This window comes from Aptenodytes patagonicus, chromosome 5 (assembly GCF_965638725.1).
Source record: "Aptenodytes patagonicus chromosome 5, bAptPat1.pri.cur, whole genome shotgun sequence".
NCBI lineage: Eukaryota > Metazoa > Chordata > Aves > Sphenisciformes > Spheniscidae > Aptenodytes > Aptenodytes patagonicus.
In genome coordinates this window covers 50,747,960-50,764,542 of record NC_134953.1, presented here as the reverse complement: position 1 = coordinate 50,764,542, position 16,583 = coordinate 50,747,960, and the positions used below count along the sequence as shown (strand labels likewise).

Below are 16,583 nucleotides of genomic sequence, written 5' to 3'. Positions count from 1 at the left end.
AAAAGGGGCTCTGGTTTGCTTCAGTTTCTGTACGTTAGTAAAACACAGGTTTTACATGCCAAAAAGCTCAGGTTCGGACGCTGCAGCCCACTGCCACATGTGGGTGCACTTGTGGGGCTCTGCCCCAGCCCGTACCACCACTGCAGAGGATTGCCGCACACTGCTTGCCAGCCCCATTCTGGGGCTGAGGAAAGAAAAACACCCAAAGCTTGAAATCCACATGAAACGTGACCCCCCCCCCCCGCCCCGAGCATCCCTCCCTCCCACCCAATAGGCACAGACACAAAAAGCCACCTCCTCCCCTCCCCGCGGGCTGTTACTCAGAGCCCAGCGTATTGTCAGACACCTTTCTGCATTTAGAAGTAGACGATGCCAGCACCTATATTTAGAGCACGTACAGCATCGCCTCCCCCGGCCCCAGCACCACCGCATCCCTGGCCCCAGCCTCCATGCGGTCCCATGCTGCCCATCAGGCCTGGCTCCCCCAAACTCCAGCACAGGGAGCAATGCTCCAGCAGCTTCAGGTTGAAGCCACCAACTGCTCACAGATGGCTGGAAGGGAGGACAGGCGATGCCCAGAAGGGGACAGGAGATGCCCATGCAACCAGCCAGCACCAGGGACCTTCCCCACAGCTGCATGGGGCATGGCTTGCCCCCAAGCACCAAGATAGGGGATGCAGGACCTGAGCCAGAGCAATGGAGAGGGCTTCCTGGGGAATTTTTGGATCCTTTGGCAGCTGGAAGTGGCTGTTCAGGAAGCACGGGGCGAGCAGGGACAGCAGAGGTGCCACCCACCGGCAGGGACCAATCAAGGCAGTAGGAGTCTTTGGCCCCATAAGCGAAACCTGCTCCTTGGGTGCACAGAGGGCAGCTTGATCGTTAGAAAGAGGGGTTTTGGTCCATGACCGAGCCCAGGAGCGGGCAGCCTTCGGAGCTGGTGGGATTTGCTTCTCACAAAGCAGAGCTCCTCTGGGGGAGCTCACAAAGTGATCGGGGCAGGGGCTGTTCTGCACATGCAGGAGCAGGGCAGTTTGTGCCCATAGCATCTTTTGGTGAGGAGAAGACATGGGTTATCCAGGACCAAAGTAAAGCCTGGCCAGAGCTGCGGCTTGGCCAGCCAGAGGGACTGGAGAACAGCCCCAAGGACCCGGACCACAACAACCCACAGCAGAGCAAAGCCATAGGCAGGAGGAAGGGCAGGATGAGGGCTGCGCTGCCTCCCCCCACCCAGCCCAGCCGGCTGAAGGCCACACCCCATCTCCACACGCATGGCCATGCCTGGTCCAACCACACTGACCAGACCCCCAGCCCACGGAGCAAGCCCTTCCCTGAGGCTCCAAAGGCACAGCACCCTCCAGCTCCCCAGGACCACGCTCGGGCTGATGACAGACGCAACTCACAGCAGAAACACACTGGTGATCACCAGGGTGAGCCACCCATCACCACAAGGCCACCAGTATCTCCCTGGGCTGGCAGGCAAAGCATTGCCCCTGCAGCCGAGGGTGCACGCAGATCGTTAGTGCTGACAGCACATAATTACCAGATTAATTAAATGACCAGTGCTGGAAGGTGGCCCTATACTGCATTTTCAGTATTTGCAGGAGGCGCAAACCACCCTGCTCACCCCCCGGACCACGCTCCTCTCCCAAAGCCCCACCGGCCAGCTCTCAGACACCCACCTGCCCCCGCACCGGGGCCATGAGGTTTGCAAACCCAGCCACCCCCATGGCAGCCCCCCTCTGAAGGTGGTGCCAGGCCCCGGGAGCAGGCAGGGGCCATGGCTGCAGGGGAAACTGAGGCAGGGGAGGTGCTGAAGCCAGGCTTCCTCTGCCTGGAGGACAGATCTTAGGGTACCGTCACACATGCACAACATCTTCTCTCCCCTGTGGACATGGGAATCTTCTTTTCCTGGGAAAACACAGCAAAGAGGCCTCTGAGAGGTTTGCCATCACCCCCTCGGCACCACTGGCGCCAAGCGAGCCATACCCCCAAGGGACAGCCCTGTCCTCATCCCTTTGGCATCCCACTGCTGCAGGCACCACACGGCACAGCCAGCAGCCGAGCTGCCCAAAGACCCCTCGCCATGGCCACCTCTAATGAAGAAAATGCAATTCCCACCACTGGAAACATCTGGGACAGGGCAAGGGGAGCGGGGTGATGTTCCCAATGCTCTACTACAGTGACGGGTGCGCAGCAGCTCCTGTGGAGGCTTGGTCCTGCCCCTGCCAAATGGGGTGCAGGCAGTAAAAATCCCAAGGGGCTCCCCAGCATTGTCAGATGACTAAAACAAATCCATGTATGTGTATATCTTTATATATACAGCATATAAATATATATACACACACATACCGTATATACACACACAGGCACACCTAGAGTTCTCCGTATATAAACAAACATATGTCGGTGGGAGACAGGATACATTCAGCAGCACTGAGCCCCCCCGCCCTGCTCCCGCCTGCCCCAGTACAAACCAGTTGGCTTCCGTTTTGCCCCCCCCCCCCCCCCTCCCCCAGCAGACAGAGCCTCTCCGGTCTGCCTGGTTCACCCTGACCCCTCGGCTCCCCACACCCCGCCATCACACCTCACCCCTTTTCTGGGCTGGATGACACCCTTGGGGAGGGAAATTCAAAGCCACAGCAGCACAAACCCGAGTGACAGAGCAAAGGGGGCCCATGGTACCCCCTCACTAGGACTCTCCAGCCTCAGGGAGCAGAAAACCATCGGGATGAGCCTTCCCGGGGGTCCCGCTCAGGGCAGGGAGTGGGGCCACGGTTGGGGGGGCTCTCACTCACCCCCCAGCACGTGTGCCTGGCCAGGCCGCTCCGCCGCCCATCAAATACTTCTCTGTGCAGAAAAAAAAAGTGATAGTAATAAATGAAAGTTGACAGATTTTAATTTTTTTTTTGCACAAAGACTTTTTTTTTTCTTTTTTTTCCCCCTCTGTTCCGGTCGGTTTGGTTTTCTCCTTTTCCCCTGCATTTGGTTTTGGTTTTGTTTCATTCCCAGGCGTGGCGAAGAGCATGCATTGGAGAGGGGCAGGGCGGCGGCGGGGCAGGGGGGAGCTGAGACGGGGCAGGGGGCAGCTTCTAGCACTTGTCATCTTCCTCGGTGTCGCTGAGCACGTCGATGCTGGCCCCGCACATCACACCCTGCCCTGCCCCTCGCCTCCGCCGCCGGTAGTGCCCATTGGGCATCTGCCAGCTGTGCCGCAGCGGTGGGGCTGAGCCGATGGTGTTGGAGCGGCCGAGGCTGGTGGCGACGGCCGCCTCGAAGGTGAGTGTCTCCTCCTCACCGCAGTCTGAGGCGTGCGAGTCGTCGTGCAGGGCCAGGTAGGGCTCCGAGATGTAGCGTTGCGGGGTGGACTGTCGGCTCTGCTTCCCCACTGGGGAGCTGGAAGACTCGGTCAGGCCAGCAGCGTTGGGCTCCAGGGTGGAGAGGAGCGGGGACCCCCCCTCGCTCTCCTCGGCGGGCAGCGAGGCGTCTCCGGTGTGCCGCAGCATGGAGGCGTAGGAGAGGAGGGGACGTGGCTTGGGGGGCACCGGTGGGAGCTGGCGGCGGCCTCGCCGGGGGGTGCTGGTGTCCGAGATGGAGGGGATGGAGCTTTCACTCAGGGAGCCCGTTCCCTGCAATGCACCAAGACATGCTGGGGAATACAGGGGCGATGGGCAGCGCCATGCACCCACTCCCTCCCACCCTGAGCCTGGGCTCCCCGGAGCATCCTCCCGCTTGGATGAAGCCCCGCTGCACCCTTGCCTGCCCCATCCCTGCCTCGGGGTCTGCTCCAGGGATGAGGATGGTGTATGCTCTTGGTGGGCAAAAGTAAAAAGCACCTGCAAACCCATTGCAGAAAGAGCTAACGGCTCGCCAGCTGCTGGTCTCTACAGGTAGCATCTCCGTGGGCTTCAAGCACACTCAAGCACTGGCATCTCCAGGCTTGTGTAGCTGGGACACTTTGACCTTGGCAGGGAACGGATGCCACAGTGGTGAGAGGATCAGTGTGGAGATCCACCCCTCTCCCCAAATGCTCTGCAGGGTGCTAGAGCAGCCCCAGCCTGCTCAGCTCAAGGGGAACAGGGAGATGCCACCGTAGGGAGGAGAGACAGCGCAGAGCTCCTGGAGTTGGGGCTTATCTTCCTGGTTTTGGCAAGGAGCTTTTTCTATGCCTCCCTTTGTGCTTAGGAAGGGGTTTTTGTCACCCACCTGCCTGTTGGGTGTCTGCGACCTGCCCTCGCTGGGTGACCGGGACTCGCGCCGCCGCTCTGGCGACTCGTCATGCGCCTGGGGACTCCTCTCCTCAGAGTTGCAGCGGGAGATATCAGGGGACAGCAAGTGCTTGCGCTCTTTGGATCGGCCCCGCTCCCTGCCACCTGAGCGATGCCCGTCGGACCGGTGGCCTGCAGCACATCCCCGTCAGTCCCCACTGTACCCTCCCCAGGAGCAGGGGATGCTCGGCTGAGGGGTTTTTTGGCATTGGTGTGGGATGGGGCCACCCACCCTTGCTCACCCGAGTCGGCGTTGAGGCGCCGGGCAGAGAGCTGGAGTGAGGAGTGGTAGCTGCGCCGGCGGGACTTGTAGGTGTTGTCACTGCTGCGCTCCATGGAGAACTCATCCAGCCAGGAGCTGTTGGTGCGCTTGTCCCGGATGGTGGAAAACGATCGCCGCATTGAGCTGGTGTCCGTCACCACCTGCAAGCAACCCCGGCCAGCCGGGGATGGCGTTAGCGCCACGCAGGGCTGGGGGGGACTGCGGTCGAGCAATGGTTCACCCATTATCACTGGCACACCAACCTCTGGGATGGGGAGATTCGGGGTGGGGGGGGGCGGCCAGCCTGAGGACAGCCCCCCAAATAATCTCTGCGCAAATCAGGGGCAGGAGGAAAGTGGGATTTAGCTTTTGTGCTTGTGAGCTCCCCTGCCCCAGCTGGCTGGGAACTGTGCTCCACAGGCAAATCAGCAACTATGGTTCAAGCCAAGGCGCAGCATGTCAGGGGAAGAACAGCAGCATCCCGCCCCAGGCGTGGGGACATGGAGGGTACCAGGCCATTGCCCCCCCAGGCCATCTCAGCATCCCTCCCCGCCTTGAAAACAGGTTCAGGCGGAGCAAATAGAGACATCGAAGAAGAAATCATTGACAGAAAGGGGATTCTCCAGTGCCCCTTGCTCGGTGTTTATTTTCCTGGCTGCTGCCACTTTTCCAGACCCCTCCTTGGTTCTTCATTTATTCCTGCATCCCCATCCCCTGCACTCATTCCCTCTCTCCCCGCTCACACTGTTGTTTTACCTTTCTTCTCCTTTTCTTTCTCTCTCCCATGCTTCTCCGTTCTACCTTCTCCCCTCCTTCTAGCTGTGTTCTCACACATTTTGTGGAAAACATCACCTCCTTCTATATTTTCCTTCACTTTATTCTAGCAGCTTTTTGCCTCTGCAGCCTCAGGCCATTCTCCCTGTCTCCTCTCCCCTCACCATATCCTTTCTGCTCCCATCCTCTCCTTCTGATCATCTCCCCTGCTGCCAAATGGTCAATAAAGCCCACAAGGCAAAGCCTCCCTTCCTCTTCACGTCCCCCCACAGTGCCATGACATGTCACACCAGCACCGACACCAGGACCTCTGTGAGAAAGCAGACCCAGAGACTTCACAGCAAAACCGAATCCCATAAGAGCATCTGTGTCTCAGTGGAGGCTGAGTACAAGACAGAACAACAGAGAAACTGGGCAGACAAATGAGAAGGTGAGATGTGGCCTGGGTTCCCCTGGACAGACAGAGAAGCGTGTATGTTGGGACAATGGGAAAGGAAGGAAAAGGTGTTTCATCACTTGGGAGATCATCTGACAGCTGGGCTGGTACTCCTCGAACCTCAGCCAGTGCCCGGGGCTGGAGGAAAGGAGGGGTGTCCCATCATGGGGGGACCCTGCAACCTCCTGGCGTGGCCCTGCTCCACCGTGGACCTCCCACATGAGCCAGGAGATCAATTCCCCTGGCTGCTCTCTGCTGATGGTGTCCCCCATGTAGGGGAACAGCAGCTCTCCTACTTGTGCAGCACCCCAAAGGTGGGGAGATGCTCTGATGTTGAGGCACTGGGGAAGCCACGGGACTTGCTCAGCGCGGAGAGAAGCCCCAGGCTTTGCTTGGACCCGGCACCCGTGGGGGCTTTTCTTGGTTTTACCTGGGGATCCACAGTGAGACGAGGCATGGAGGAGGCCCTCCCAGAGACAGCGTGGTCCTGAGTGTCCACGGGAAGGCAGCTGCCACGGTTAGAGGGCTGCACTCTTTGAAACTCCCTAACCTCTGGCTCCTGGAAATAAACACACAGCCAAGCTCTTGGGATGGGGTTGGAGCAGGGCAGTGCACTGCTTCTGCCCCGTTTGCAGAGGGCAGCCCTGCTCGCTCAACCAGGGGCAGAATTTAAGTGGGGCCAAAAAGGGAGTCTAAGACATATCATCCGTCATGTCGCTACTGAAAAATAATCTACGATTCACAATCCATTGCAGGTGAGCCCAGATGTGGTGCTTCAGGCCTGCCTGGTGGCCAATTCATCTTGCACGTCTTCAGTGGCAGTGGAAACCCTGCCTAGATCTGGGGATGCCCTGACTGCCCAGGCTTTAACTCCTCCTCCTTGTGCCAGAAGGGGACAAACATAGGGGATTTTCTCTCTGACCCTGCCTTAAAGGCCTTCTGGCCACATCCCCATTAAAAGAAAGCATGCCGACCATGGCACCTTTGCGCTTTGGTTAATTCCTGATTTAGGGGACTCTTTTGTACAGGATGTGGTGTCAAGGAGATGGGCAGGGCGTGACCCTGGAGATCTGCTAGAAGGTGACTTTATGGGGAGGGGGGAGCCTCATCTGCCACCTCCCCGCCGGTAGGACGGTGGCATGGTCAGGGTGGCCGGGGCAGGGGACGCCTGCCTGCACGGTACACAGCTCACACAGAGTACTACAGACCCCGGGGACACGGACTGGGCTGGAGATGCACAGTGGTACAACACTGCATCCGACAAGCGTCAGGGTGGTGCGCGAATGCACACACACAGACATGGAGAGAGATATATATAGATACGTATATATATATATATACACACACACACAGACAGACACTGCTGCTGCCGGCCGTCATGTGTGTGAAGCCGGAGGGGTGTGCTGCCATTGGAGGCAGTTTGACAGCTCAGTTTGGGATTAGGGACACCAGCACTGACAACAAAATGAATGTGAATCTGAAAACATCAGATACCATCACTCAGCATGGGGTAACCCACTGAAATGAGCACTCAGTGGAAAAAAGAGCAGCCTGTGAAGAGAAGGATATTTTACTGCAGGACATTGGACCCCGGTCACAGCTCTCGCCCCCAAAGCACTTGCTGCTGCCTGGCCCCACCAGCCAGGGCTGGTCCAGGGATGACTACATCCCCAGCACCTGGACAGAGACGAGGGGCCAGAGGCCCAGCTGGGGGATACCCAGGGACGTTTGTCCCCTGCTCAGATCTGTGTGTGACCCCGCAGCTGCCATCCCTCTGCTGTGCTCGCTGCCACAGGGGCAGGGAGCAGCATTTCACCACTGTGCCGGCAACCCCACACCTCCCTGTGCCCACCAGCATTTTCGCTGGGACCGCAGGTGAGTGCCCGCCAGGCAGTATGTGACTTTACCAGAGACTGGTGCTCCTGGAACTGCCCGTGGGCTGGATCCATGCACGCCAGCTGGAAGATCTCCTGTGGTGAGAGTGGGCTCAGCGAGGGGAACCCGCTCCGGCTGCTCCTGCAAAGATGGTCCAGCTTCAGGGAGGCCACAAGCCGGTTGCTGCCATCGCTGAGTATCGCCTCTCCAGTGGCTCAGAGCTGGGGAGCCCCTGTGCTTGCCCCCCAGGCTGTCAAGGCTGAGACCTCCAGGGCAAACATGTTGTTTCTTGGACAGCTGAAGTGGTGCCCGAGCAGGTGAGGACACCAGTGTCCCAGGTCCCACGGCAGCAGTGGGACATCCCAAGTGCAGTGCCAGCAACTCCCACCATCTCATTCCCACCAGCCAGGGTTCTGGGATCCCCCACTGACCCTGCAGCACCCAGGAACCTGCTGCTCAACTGCTCTTGAGGTTCAGGTCCATCCCAGACCCTCCTAGGTAAGAGAATTTGCACTTAGTGCCAGGATGGTCCTGCAAGAAGAGCATCCATGCAGACACCTGGACATTCCTCTTGGCCACCTCCGCTGCTGTTGGTGATGCTGACACACACCAGCTACATGGGATCCTGCAAAAGCTTTGTGCCAGGAGCTTTCTGCCCTGGACTGGGTTTCCCCTGCTCTTGGCCGCTCTTTAACCCTCTGTGCATCCCAGTGCCAGCTCCAGAGAACAAAACGAGGGCTGCAGAAACAGAAAAGTGACAGGAATACCTCCCTTCTTCTCAGGGCAATACTCACAGGCCTGAGAGGGTGTCCTGCTGGAGGTAAGGCAGAGCCTTCGCGTTCGAGATGATTTCCTGTGGCAAGGAGGACGGCTCCATGCGCTGGAACATGGGGGCGTTTTTCTGTATTGAAGAAAGGAAGAAGCTGAGCCTGTAGGAAATGCAGATGAACATCCAGTGCTTCACCAGCCAAGCCCCACCGCTTGGGAAGGCGACGGCGTGCTCATGTTCACTGTTGGGGACTGAGGATGCATGTATGCATGCCTTGTAGTCACCAAACCCAAACCTGTACCACCATCTTCATCCCTCAGCTGCATCCCATGCAGCTGGCTACACATTTGGTTGGGACGTGGTAGGAAGCAGCGAGGGTGCTCTGAACATCCCTGTCCTGCCCACTACGTGCCCTTGCTGAGCCTCACCTGCTCCTCCAGCTGCTGCCGCTGCTTCTTCGCTTTGCTCTGCTTGTAGTAATCCATGATCATCATGGCTGCGTATATTTTGCCAACAGTCAGGTCAGAGGCTGAGAGCATAAGAGGGAACAAAGTGGGGACACTTGTGTGTTAACAGAAACAGCAGGTCTGAAGGCACCAGCGCGGATCTCGGGACAAGCCCTGCTATGGGATACCCTGGTGACCCTCAAACTCTGCTCACCGCTCCAAAAGAGAGAGAGATGAACACCCAGACACTCCGCGTGGAGATAAAATGGATGGAGGTGGCTCGAAAGCATCATCATAAACCACCAAGACACATATCTTCATCACATCATCATATGTAACGGAGCAAGCGATGCTCAGCGTCCTGCCCTTGTATGCTCCAGGGATGATTTACAGGAGACTGGGTTTGGCAGGAGTAGATCCCTGCAAACTGGGCGTTTTTCAAGAGGGTTCCCAAGCAGCCAGGCAGAGGAAGGCAGAAGCCAGCCTGTAGCAACACAAACCCTTTTCCCACTTCTCCCCCCAGCTGGGGACAGGTCTGACCAGTCCCCACCTCCCTTTGGGAAGAAGTTGCTGCAGGTATGACGGGAATTTGGCAGCGATGACAGCCCCTGCAGAGACTCACTTTTTGGCATGGGTACCAACAGGTCAAGCATCTTCTGGGACAGGTGAGGCCAAATGGTCAGGATCTCCTTTTGAAGCTCAGAGTCTAACTGCTGCCAATCTGCACCACCTTGAACAGCGGGGAAAAAACATGGCCCACGTACATCAAGACCTGGCACCAGGGTCCAACTAAAAACACCCCTTTCCCATCCTGCAGTGAGGTTCACAAGCAGCAACCAGCTCTCTGGGCTGGGAGGGCCATCTTGCACCACCGAGCCTGGTCTCCTACTCTTGCAGGGAAACTTTCCTACCATCCCTTCCATATGTGCCTCCATCAACCCATCCCCTACCCTCCCACTCAAAGCTGCCATCTTCAAGCTCGCCTTGGGTCCGTCTCTGTGGCTCCAATCCTACTCCAGCCCACACACACCTGCTGCTGCCCCACTTTCTCTTTTCTGGTGAGCAGATCATGTGAAAGAGCAGCTCCACTTGGTTGAAATCCTTAAATACTCGGCGATGCTGTGCAAGAGCAGAGCTCTCTGGCCAGCGGTGAAGAGATTTGCTGAGCTTAGGAAGACCCAGGCTCAAAGGGAGCTGTCAATATGCGCCAACCGGAGACACCCAAGCCCAGGGCAACTCTGCCGAGCTGTAGGAGACCCAGGTTCAAATCTCTGCTTTATCTAGAGGGGCTCGAACCCAAGGAGCTGTCTCAGCACTGGGCTTTTGCTGATATCTTGCCCTGGGTTGGGTTCTCTGTTCTCCAACAGCTGAGCTGTTCCCAGGGGACATTTCATTGAAAATGGCATGTTTCTGCAGAAAGCTTTTGATCTGATGAATCAGAGCGTTCCAGCAACAACAACAAAGCAGGTTTTCCTGCTCTGAACATTTTATCTTCCCTGAGAGAGAGATTTCTGTTTCCCAGCCTTAGGAAACCAAGCACATGTGATCTTTTCCCTCCTTGGTTGGGTTTTGTATATGGGGAGGAAGGGGAATTCTCTATCCCCCTTTACACGGTGGACATCAAGCTGTTTCTGCTCTCTAGAAGCAGCTTCTAGTGGAAAACTGGCCACCTCTTCCCTAAAGAAATAGATTTTTTATAGAGAGCAGCAGAAATTTGCCTGTTCAAGGTAATCACTTCCATCCACATGCCAGGCTCTGGGCAGCCAACCCCAATTTGGCTGTGATGTCCTCAGCCTGCCCAAAGGATGAGTGCTGGTCACTCTGAAACCCTCCTAGCTCTGTCCCCTCTCTACCCCACCGACCTTACCTTTTGCAATTTTGATGTCCAAGGCCGTGCGTATCAGCGCCATCAAGGTGGAGGTAAAATGGACCGTCATGTCCTCGGCCACAGGCATGTTCATCAGCACCAGTCTCTGCGCAAGAGAGAGAAGAAAACAGCGGACGGAAAACAATATCGAAAAACACATCGACCAGGCTGGAGGAAAAGAAATTAAACATTAAACAAAAGGGAAAAAAATTAAAATTAAAAAATAAAAAGCAACAAAGAGCGTCAAAACAGCACAGCCAAAAAAGAAGGGCAAGGATCACCCCGCCACCCCCCTGGCTCCTTCCACCCCAGGACACCGGCTCACTGCCTTCCAGGGCTACTCCTGTGCCTCAGGAACGGCTCCTGAGCCCCCCTCCCCACGGCACCAGGGCTGCCACGGCACCTCCCGGCACTTTTGGGAAGACATGCCTGATCCGTCAGGGATGCAGGCGTGGGGAATGCTCGGGAAGGGGAGAGGGGGCTCAGGTTTCCGTTCCTGGGTGGTTCAACTTTCCGGCTCTCAACCCTTCCCACCTGGGGCAGGGGAGAGGAGTGTCCCTAACCTTTAGGGACTTCAGATCGGCTGGATTCCTCTAGCATGCTACATCCTGGCGCTCCCTTTTTGCGTCTTTCAGAGATGAAGTTTGCCAGCACATGCACAGGGTCCAAATTATCCAAGGGTGGGGAAGGGAAGGAGGGGTAGAAAAAGTGCAGAAGGAAAGAGAGAAGGGCAACCAAGGCAGGTTAGACACGCCATGCTCCTTCCCCACCCTGGGCAGGCGGGGTGCAAACTGAAGTGGCCAGATCCACTTTCCAGAGAGTATATTTTGCTTTGTGAATACCTTGGGTCATCCCTTCCCTGCCCATTCCTTTTCCCCCGGCTTCTCAGGTCCTTTCCCTGCCTTCAAGACTCCCTTTTTCTCCTTGAAAAGTGCGATGGTGGAGGTATGCATACGTGAACAAACACATGAGAGCTGGAGAGGGTGGCAGTGCGTTTGCAAGTATACAGAAATCCCCCCTTCACTAGCCCTGAATGCTGCTGAAAGAGATGCAGGCAGCAGCCCGTGGCCAATGAAAGCTTCAGTTTGCTCCAGACCTAGACAACACATTGCTCTCTAGCTCTGGGTCTTGTCCTAGCAGCTGCTGCCCTCAGCAAAGCCACACAGCTCCCACTCCATGTCCTTCAGGGCTTCCCATGCTCCTGCTCCATGCCTAGGCAGCTGGGAGCACGCTGTGCCTGTGCCGTGAGTCAACTGCCGGCCACCACCCCAGGAGGAGCAAGGGGGGTAAACTCAGAGCTGCTTCTGAAGGCACCTGGCTTTGCCTTGCACAAGCCATCCTTGGGATAGCTCGTGCCAATGCACCTGGCTCCTCACGAACTGCAGAGCTGCTCCTTCAGGATATGTCCTTGCTGCCCACCTGCTTCCCATTTCCATGGGCTTTAGCCCTGTTTCTGTGCTGGCTGGGACAAAGATGGTTCCAAGCCCAGGGGACGAGCTTGGGCCAGTGAGCTCCTGGGGACACCCCACCCTCCCAACTGTGCTACGGGGTTGCTCTTCACCTCATCTTCTCCAACGCTCCCACTTCCACACTATTGCTGATCCTGCCCCTCCTCTTCCACTGGGGTCTTCCACCCCAGAGCTCCTCGGGCTTGTGAGTGACCACGGCAGCATCATGTGCGTGGGCAGTGGAGACCATCCAGTGTGGCCAGGACTCTTTTGAGCACACCAGGCTCCCCAGGAGCAAGCTAAACACATTGGATACCCCCAATGCCTCCCCGGCTCCCCCCAGCCCCACCTCCCACAGCTCCCTTGAGCCCCAGCTCCTGCTCAGCTCTAGCCCCCGTAGAAGGAAGGGTTGATCTACCTTATAGGCCACTTTGGAAGGACATCTCTTGCCGAGGCCTAGCGGTGGTGACATAAGAGTCAGCATTTCATACATCTCAGTGTAATGGATTCGGCCACTGCTCATGAAGGGGGAAGGGGAGGGAGGGAGATGCAGAGAGAGAGGAGGCATTCCCAGAGAGCAGAAAAACGTACAAACAAAAATAGTACAGGAAAACAGGAGAGAAAAAACAAACGGACAAACAGGAAAAAAACAGGAAACCCGTTAATCAAGGCAAATCATACATGAGAGACTGTCCTGATGTGGATTTATAGCACTGCTCACACAGGCCCAGGAATACTGGCAGAAAGCAACTCACCCCTCTCATCTCTGCTGCTGGCCTCAAGCGCCTGTCTCACTAGCAGTCTGGGAGTCCTTCTCTGGTCTCAACCCCTTTCCTAAAGCCCTCCAGCAGCCCCCAAACTTGTCCCACAGGTTCCAGGGCTGTGTGCGAGTGGTATAAATCAGATACACGGCACTCAAGCCATGGGTTATTTGAGATAATGGTGGTTTGCACCACAGTGCTCTGTGGCCTCCGTAGCATCTTCCCTCCCGGGGGGGGCCTGGGTATTGCTTTGCATCGCCACCTAACCCATAGCCAGAAGGCTGTGTATCCCCAGCTCATAAGGTCTATGCAATTGGGAGGCAGCATCTTGCATAGAAGGCAGTGGGCCAGGGTCACTTGTCAAAGGAAGATGCCCAGTTGCTTCTGTCTGGCTCTGCGGATGGACCACTTTCCCACCATGCACCAGTGCAAAAGGCATGCTGAATTGGCTGAAAAAACAAAACCGGGAGGAAAAGTTGTACATGCCATGCTCCCACCCTGGCTCTCTCCCACATGCGGCTGCAAGTTCCACCAGGTTGGAGTTTAAAGAGTCTCAGCAGAGGCAGCTGTTCGGGCCTTCCAACATTGGGGTTTGTTTGGGTTTCCCAAGGGAGGCGGCTAGGACGGACCCCCACCTTGTGCTCCTCTGCTCTGTAAGGACCTGCCTAGGGTTGCTGCAGTGAGGAACGCTACCAAAAACGGGCCACCCGAGGATGCCTTGAGCCCTCTGCCAGGCTGAGATATTTGGGCTGTGCCTCCCTCTCTCTGCACATCCAGGAGGCCACTCAAGTACATCTCTCCCAGGGATTCTGGGCTCAGCCTCCTCTTCTTCCCCTTGTGCCAGGCTTCCAACCTGCACTGCAACATTCAGGATGGTTAATGGGCAAGGGCAATCTCACAACAGCAAAGGCATCGACCATTACCGCTGGGCTGGGAGGATCCTTCTAGAGAGGAACCCGTCTCAGCCAGCGTGGCCTGGGAGAGAGGGCACTGCCAAAAAATTAAGCACTCCCCATGGGATCCTGGCCAATTCCCTATCCGTGTGCTGAGAGCAGTGTGAAAAGGGGAGAAGAAGGTATCTCCTCTTCTCAGGGGGTACCGGCTGGTTTGGAAGCAGCCCCCTGGCCAAAAAGGCCCCCACCGAGATTAGTCCTGACATTTTGGATGTGAACTAGGGATGGTGATGACCCACAATGGGAGCTGTTCGGGGTGCAGGCACAGAAAAGGCTGGGCAAGCCATCCCCCTTTGAGACCTGACACACCTAAACGCGTTGGAAAGAGGATTGATAACAACGTTGGAGACTATTAAGTGGGATGATCAACAGGAAATATCCAGGTCCAGGAGTCCGTAAAGCAGCACCTTGGCAGAGCTGGATGTGCACTGACTTGAGGTGTCTGAAGGGGAGAAGATGACTGCAAAATTTTCATGTTCAAGAACTTTGTGCAAAAAGGAAGCAAGACAGTGATCTTCCACTCACCCTTCCTGGCAGGGGGGATTTTAGTGTACCCAGCACACATCAGACTCTGTCTTTCATACTGAAATTCTCTGCACAATGAAGGAGGAATGGATTCCCATGAAAGGAAGAGTTTGCATCAGTGACCAAACTGTCTGTTGTCACAGACAGGCTGCATACTTTGCTGCTTCTCAGAGAAGAGACCTTAAAGTGTTTTGAGCAGCACAGCAGTGCCCAGAAACCACATCCCCATGGAGTGAAGCACAGGAAGGCACGTGGAATGACATCCATCTGAACAGGATGGCTCCCAAGAGCTGGTCCCATCATGGGTGCATCCTTGATGGGAGAGCTGGCCATCTGTCCTGTGTCTGGATGGAGATGTGCCCTGTGGCTATGGCACAGGGTGGCCTGTAAAACCATCAAGCACTAATGGCTGGGTCCTGGTGCTCTGACAGAACACTGTGAGTGATGGAGGGGGAAATCTGGGGGACATCTGTCCTCTTGTGGTTAGGAAATAAGTACTGTGCTGTACCAGGCTGTTAGGAACAGAGCACCAGAACAGCAAGTGATGTGAGAGTAGATTCAGGAATAGGAGATGTCCACAGGGACATGAATGTCTGTGGAGCATTCACCTGACCCATGACCATCTCAAGGGCTACTTTTAGGGGGCAAAAGTGATGCCTTGGCTCACTTTTGCATGACTCCTAGAAGCAGGGAGGGTGAAGAAAGGTAGAGATAGCCCCAAGAAGCGGGGTTGGCTGCCAGGATACAGTCCCAGCAAGATTTGGTTACAAGACCTGCTCTCCCCAGTATAAGGACAGAGTTTGCTGGACTTCCATGGGAAGTCTTCCTGCATCAATGCCCCTTTGTTAGCCCACCTGCAGATAGCCTAGTGGGTATGCTTCCATACCATGTTGCACTACTATGCTGCATCCTGAACTTGCCCAAGAACCATCTCTTCCAGAGCAGGCTGTCCACCACTCCATAAACACATTGGTGGTTGCTTCTGCAAGTCATCATTGTCACATTGCCTGGCAGGATAGGGGTGTGGGCTCCAGGAAAGTGAACTTGTGCGCTGTGATGTGCAGGGCAGGCTCACCAAACTGAAAGACGAGCAAGTTGGGTTGGCATTTTGGGATCTGGACCATGGTGGCAAGATGCAACAACCATGTGGGTTTTCTTTCTTCATCAACTGCCTTCTGGGAATTGTTCCAGGGCAGTAGGAATCCCTGAAAATCTCTCATGTCCTTGAAATACCCCATGCACAGGGAGGAGGAGACTGAAGTAACACAAGGAAGAGATGGGGATGGTCTCCCTCACATGACAGCAGAAGCTGGTCTCTCTCTCTCTCTCTCTGCCTTCACCTCCCCTTGAGTTTATCTACCTTCACTGCTCTGTCCATCTCACCGAGTCAGCAGAAAGCCCAGACTGCTGCAGAGCTCCCTCTTCCCAGGAAGCATTACAGGTACCTTTCTGAGTACCAGGTGATCCAGCTTAGGAGAGCAGCATTTGCCAGTGAAGCCCTGATGTCAAATGAGAAAGACTAGGAATTCCTCCTGAAGGTGTCTTCTGTCTGCAGGGACCTGAGCAAGTGCCCTTGGCAAAGCCACCATCCTTTACCAGGGATGCAACAGAGAAGAGTGGAAAGACTGCAAGGAGCCCCTTCTTGAATAGATGAGACATCTGAGATTCTTGCAAATCCTAACACCTAAACACCTCTTCATAAAGTAGATGACCAAGGCCTTGTCTCGCTTGCTCTGCTTTACTTCTGGTGGTCTACTTCAAGATTTCAAATGTGTGCATCATCCCCATGACCAACCATGGAGGGTGACAGACCTGCTCCAGGGATGCTGGCTGGAAGAAGCATTTCTGATGTGGCAGGGAGGATGTGGCGGCTACAACATGCCATGCTGAGGAACCTTCTTCCCCTGCAGAGCCAAGATCACAGTCTGGGGGCATCTGAGCTTCCCTTGTACATCTCCTTAGATGCTGCGAGGGATGCAGAGGGAAGAACGGGCTCTGTGGTTCATCCTTTTGTGCCATGAACACAGGCATGGGTGTCGTGGCACTTCGGAGAAGATGGCAGGTGCAGGATTTTGCTCAACTGTCACCCCAAAATAAAATTTTTAAAAGATGTGCAAGTCAGAGAGACACAAGGAGGCCAAACCACTGCTGTGGACTCACAGCCAGCAGCTGGGAGCTCGGCTCAAGCAGAGGAAGAGGAAC

The 16,583-nt window shown here is 55.9% G+C and overlaps 1 protein-coding gene across 7 annotated transcripts in view; it reads right to left on the bottom strand.

Moving 5' to 3' along the window:
• Positions 1 to 2,878: 2,878 nt before the first annotated feature.
• The window catches only part of CACNA1E (calcium voltage-gated channel subunit alpha1 E), a 139,144-nt gene continuing 125,439 nt past the window's right edge, over positions 2,879 to 16,583 (bottom strand). For 4 of the 7 annotated variants that reach the window (XM_076339697.1, XM_076339696.1, XM_076339699.1 and 1 more), the window contains 9 exons: positions 12,561 to 12,660; positions 10,695 to 10,800; positions 9,450 to 9,557; positions 8,810 to 8,910; positions 8,407 to 8,513; positions 7,645 to 7,753; positions 4,508 to 4,688; positions 4,204 to 4,397; positions 2,879 to 3,626 (listed from right to left, as the gene is read on the bottom strand). In XM_076339697.1, the coding sequence (XP_076195812.1) occupies positions 3,090 to 3,626; positions 4,204 to 4,397; positions 4,508 to 4,688; positions 7,645 to 7,753; positions 8,407 to 8,513; positions 8,810 to 8,910; positions 9,450 to 9,557; positions 10,695 to 10,800; positions 12,561 to 12,660 (1,543 nt within the window). In that variant the 3' untranslated portion in view covers positions 2,879 to 3,089. Of the gene's footprint in view, positions 3,627 to 4,203; positions 4,398 to 4,507; positions 4,689 to 6,167; positions 6,297 to 7,644; positions 7,754 to 8,406; positions 8,514 to 8,809; positions 8,911 to 9,449; positions 9,558 to 10,694; positions 10,801 to 12,560; positions 12,661 to 16,583 lie in introns of all 7 variants that reach the window. The other 3 variants (XM_076339702.1, XM_076339698.1, XM_076339701.1) reach the window with 3 other exon arrangements.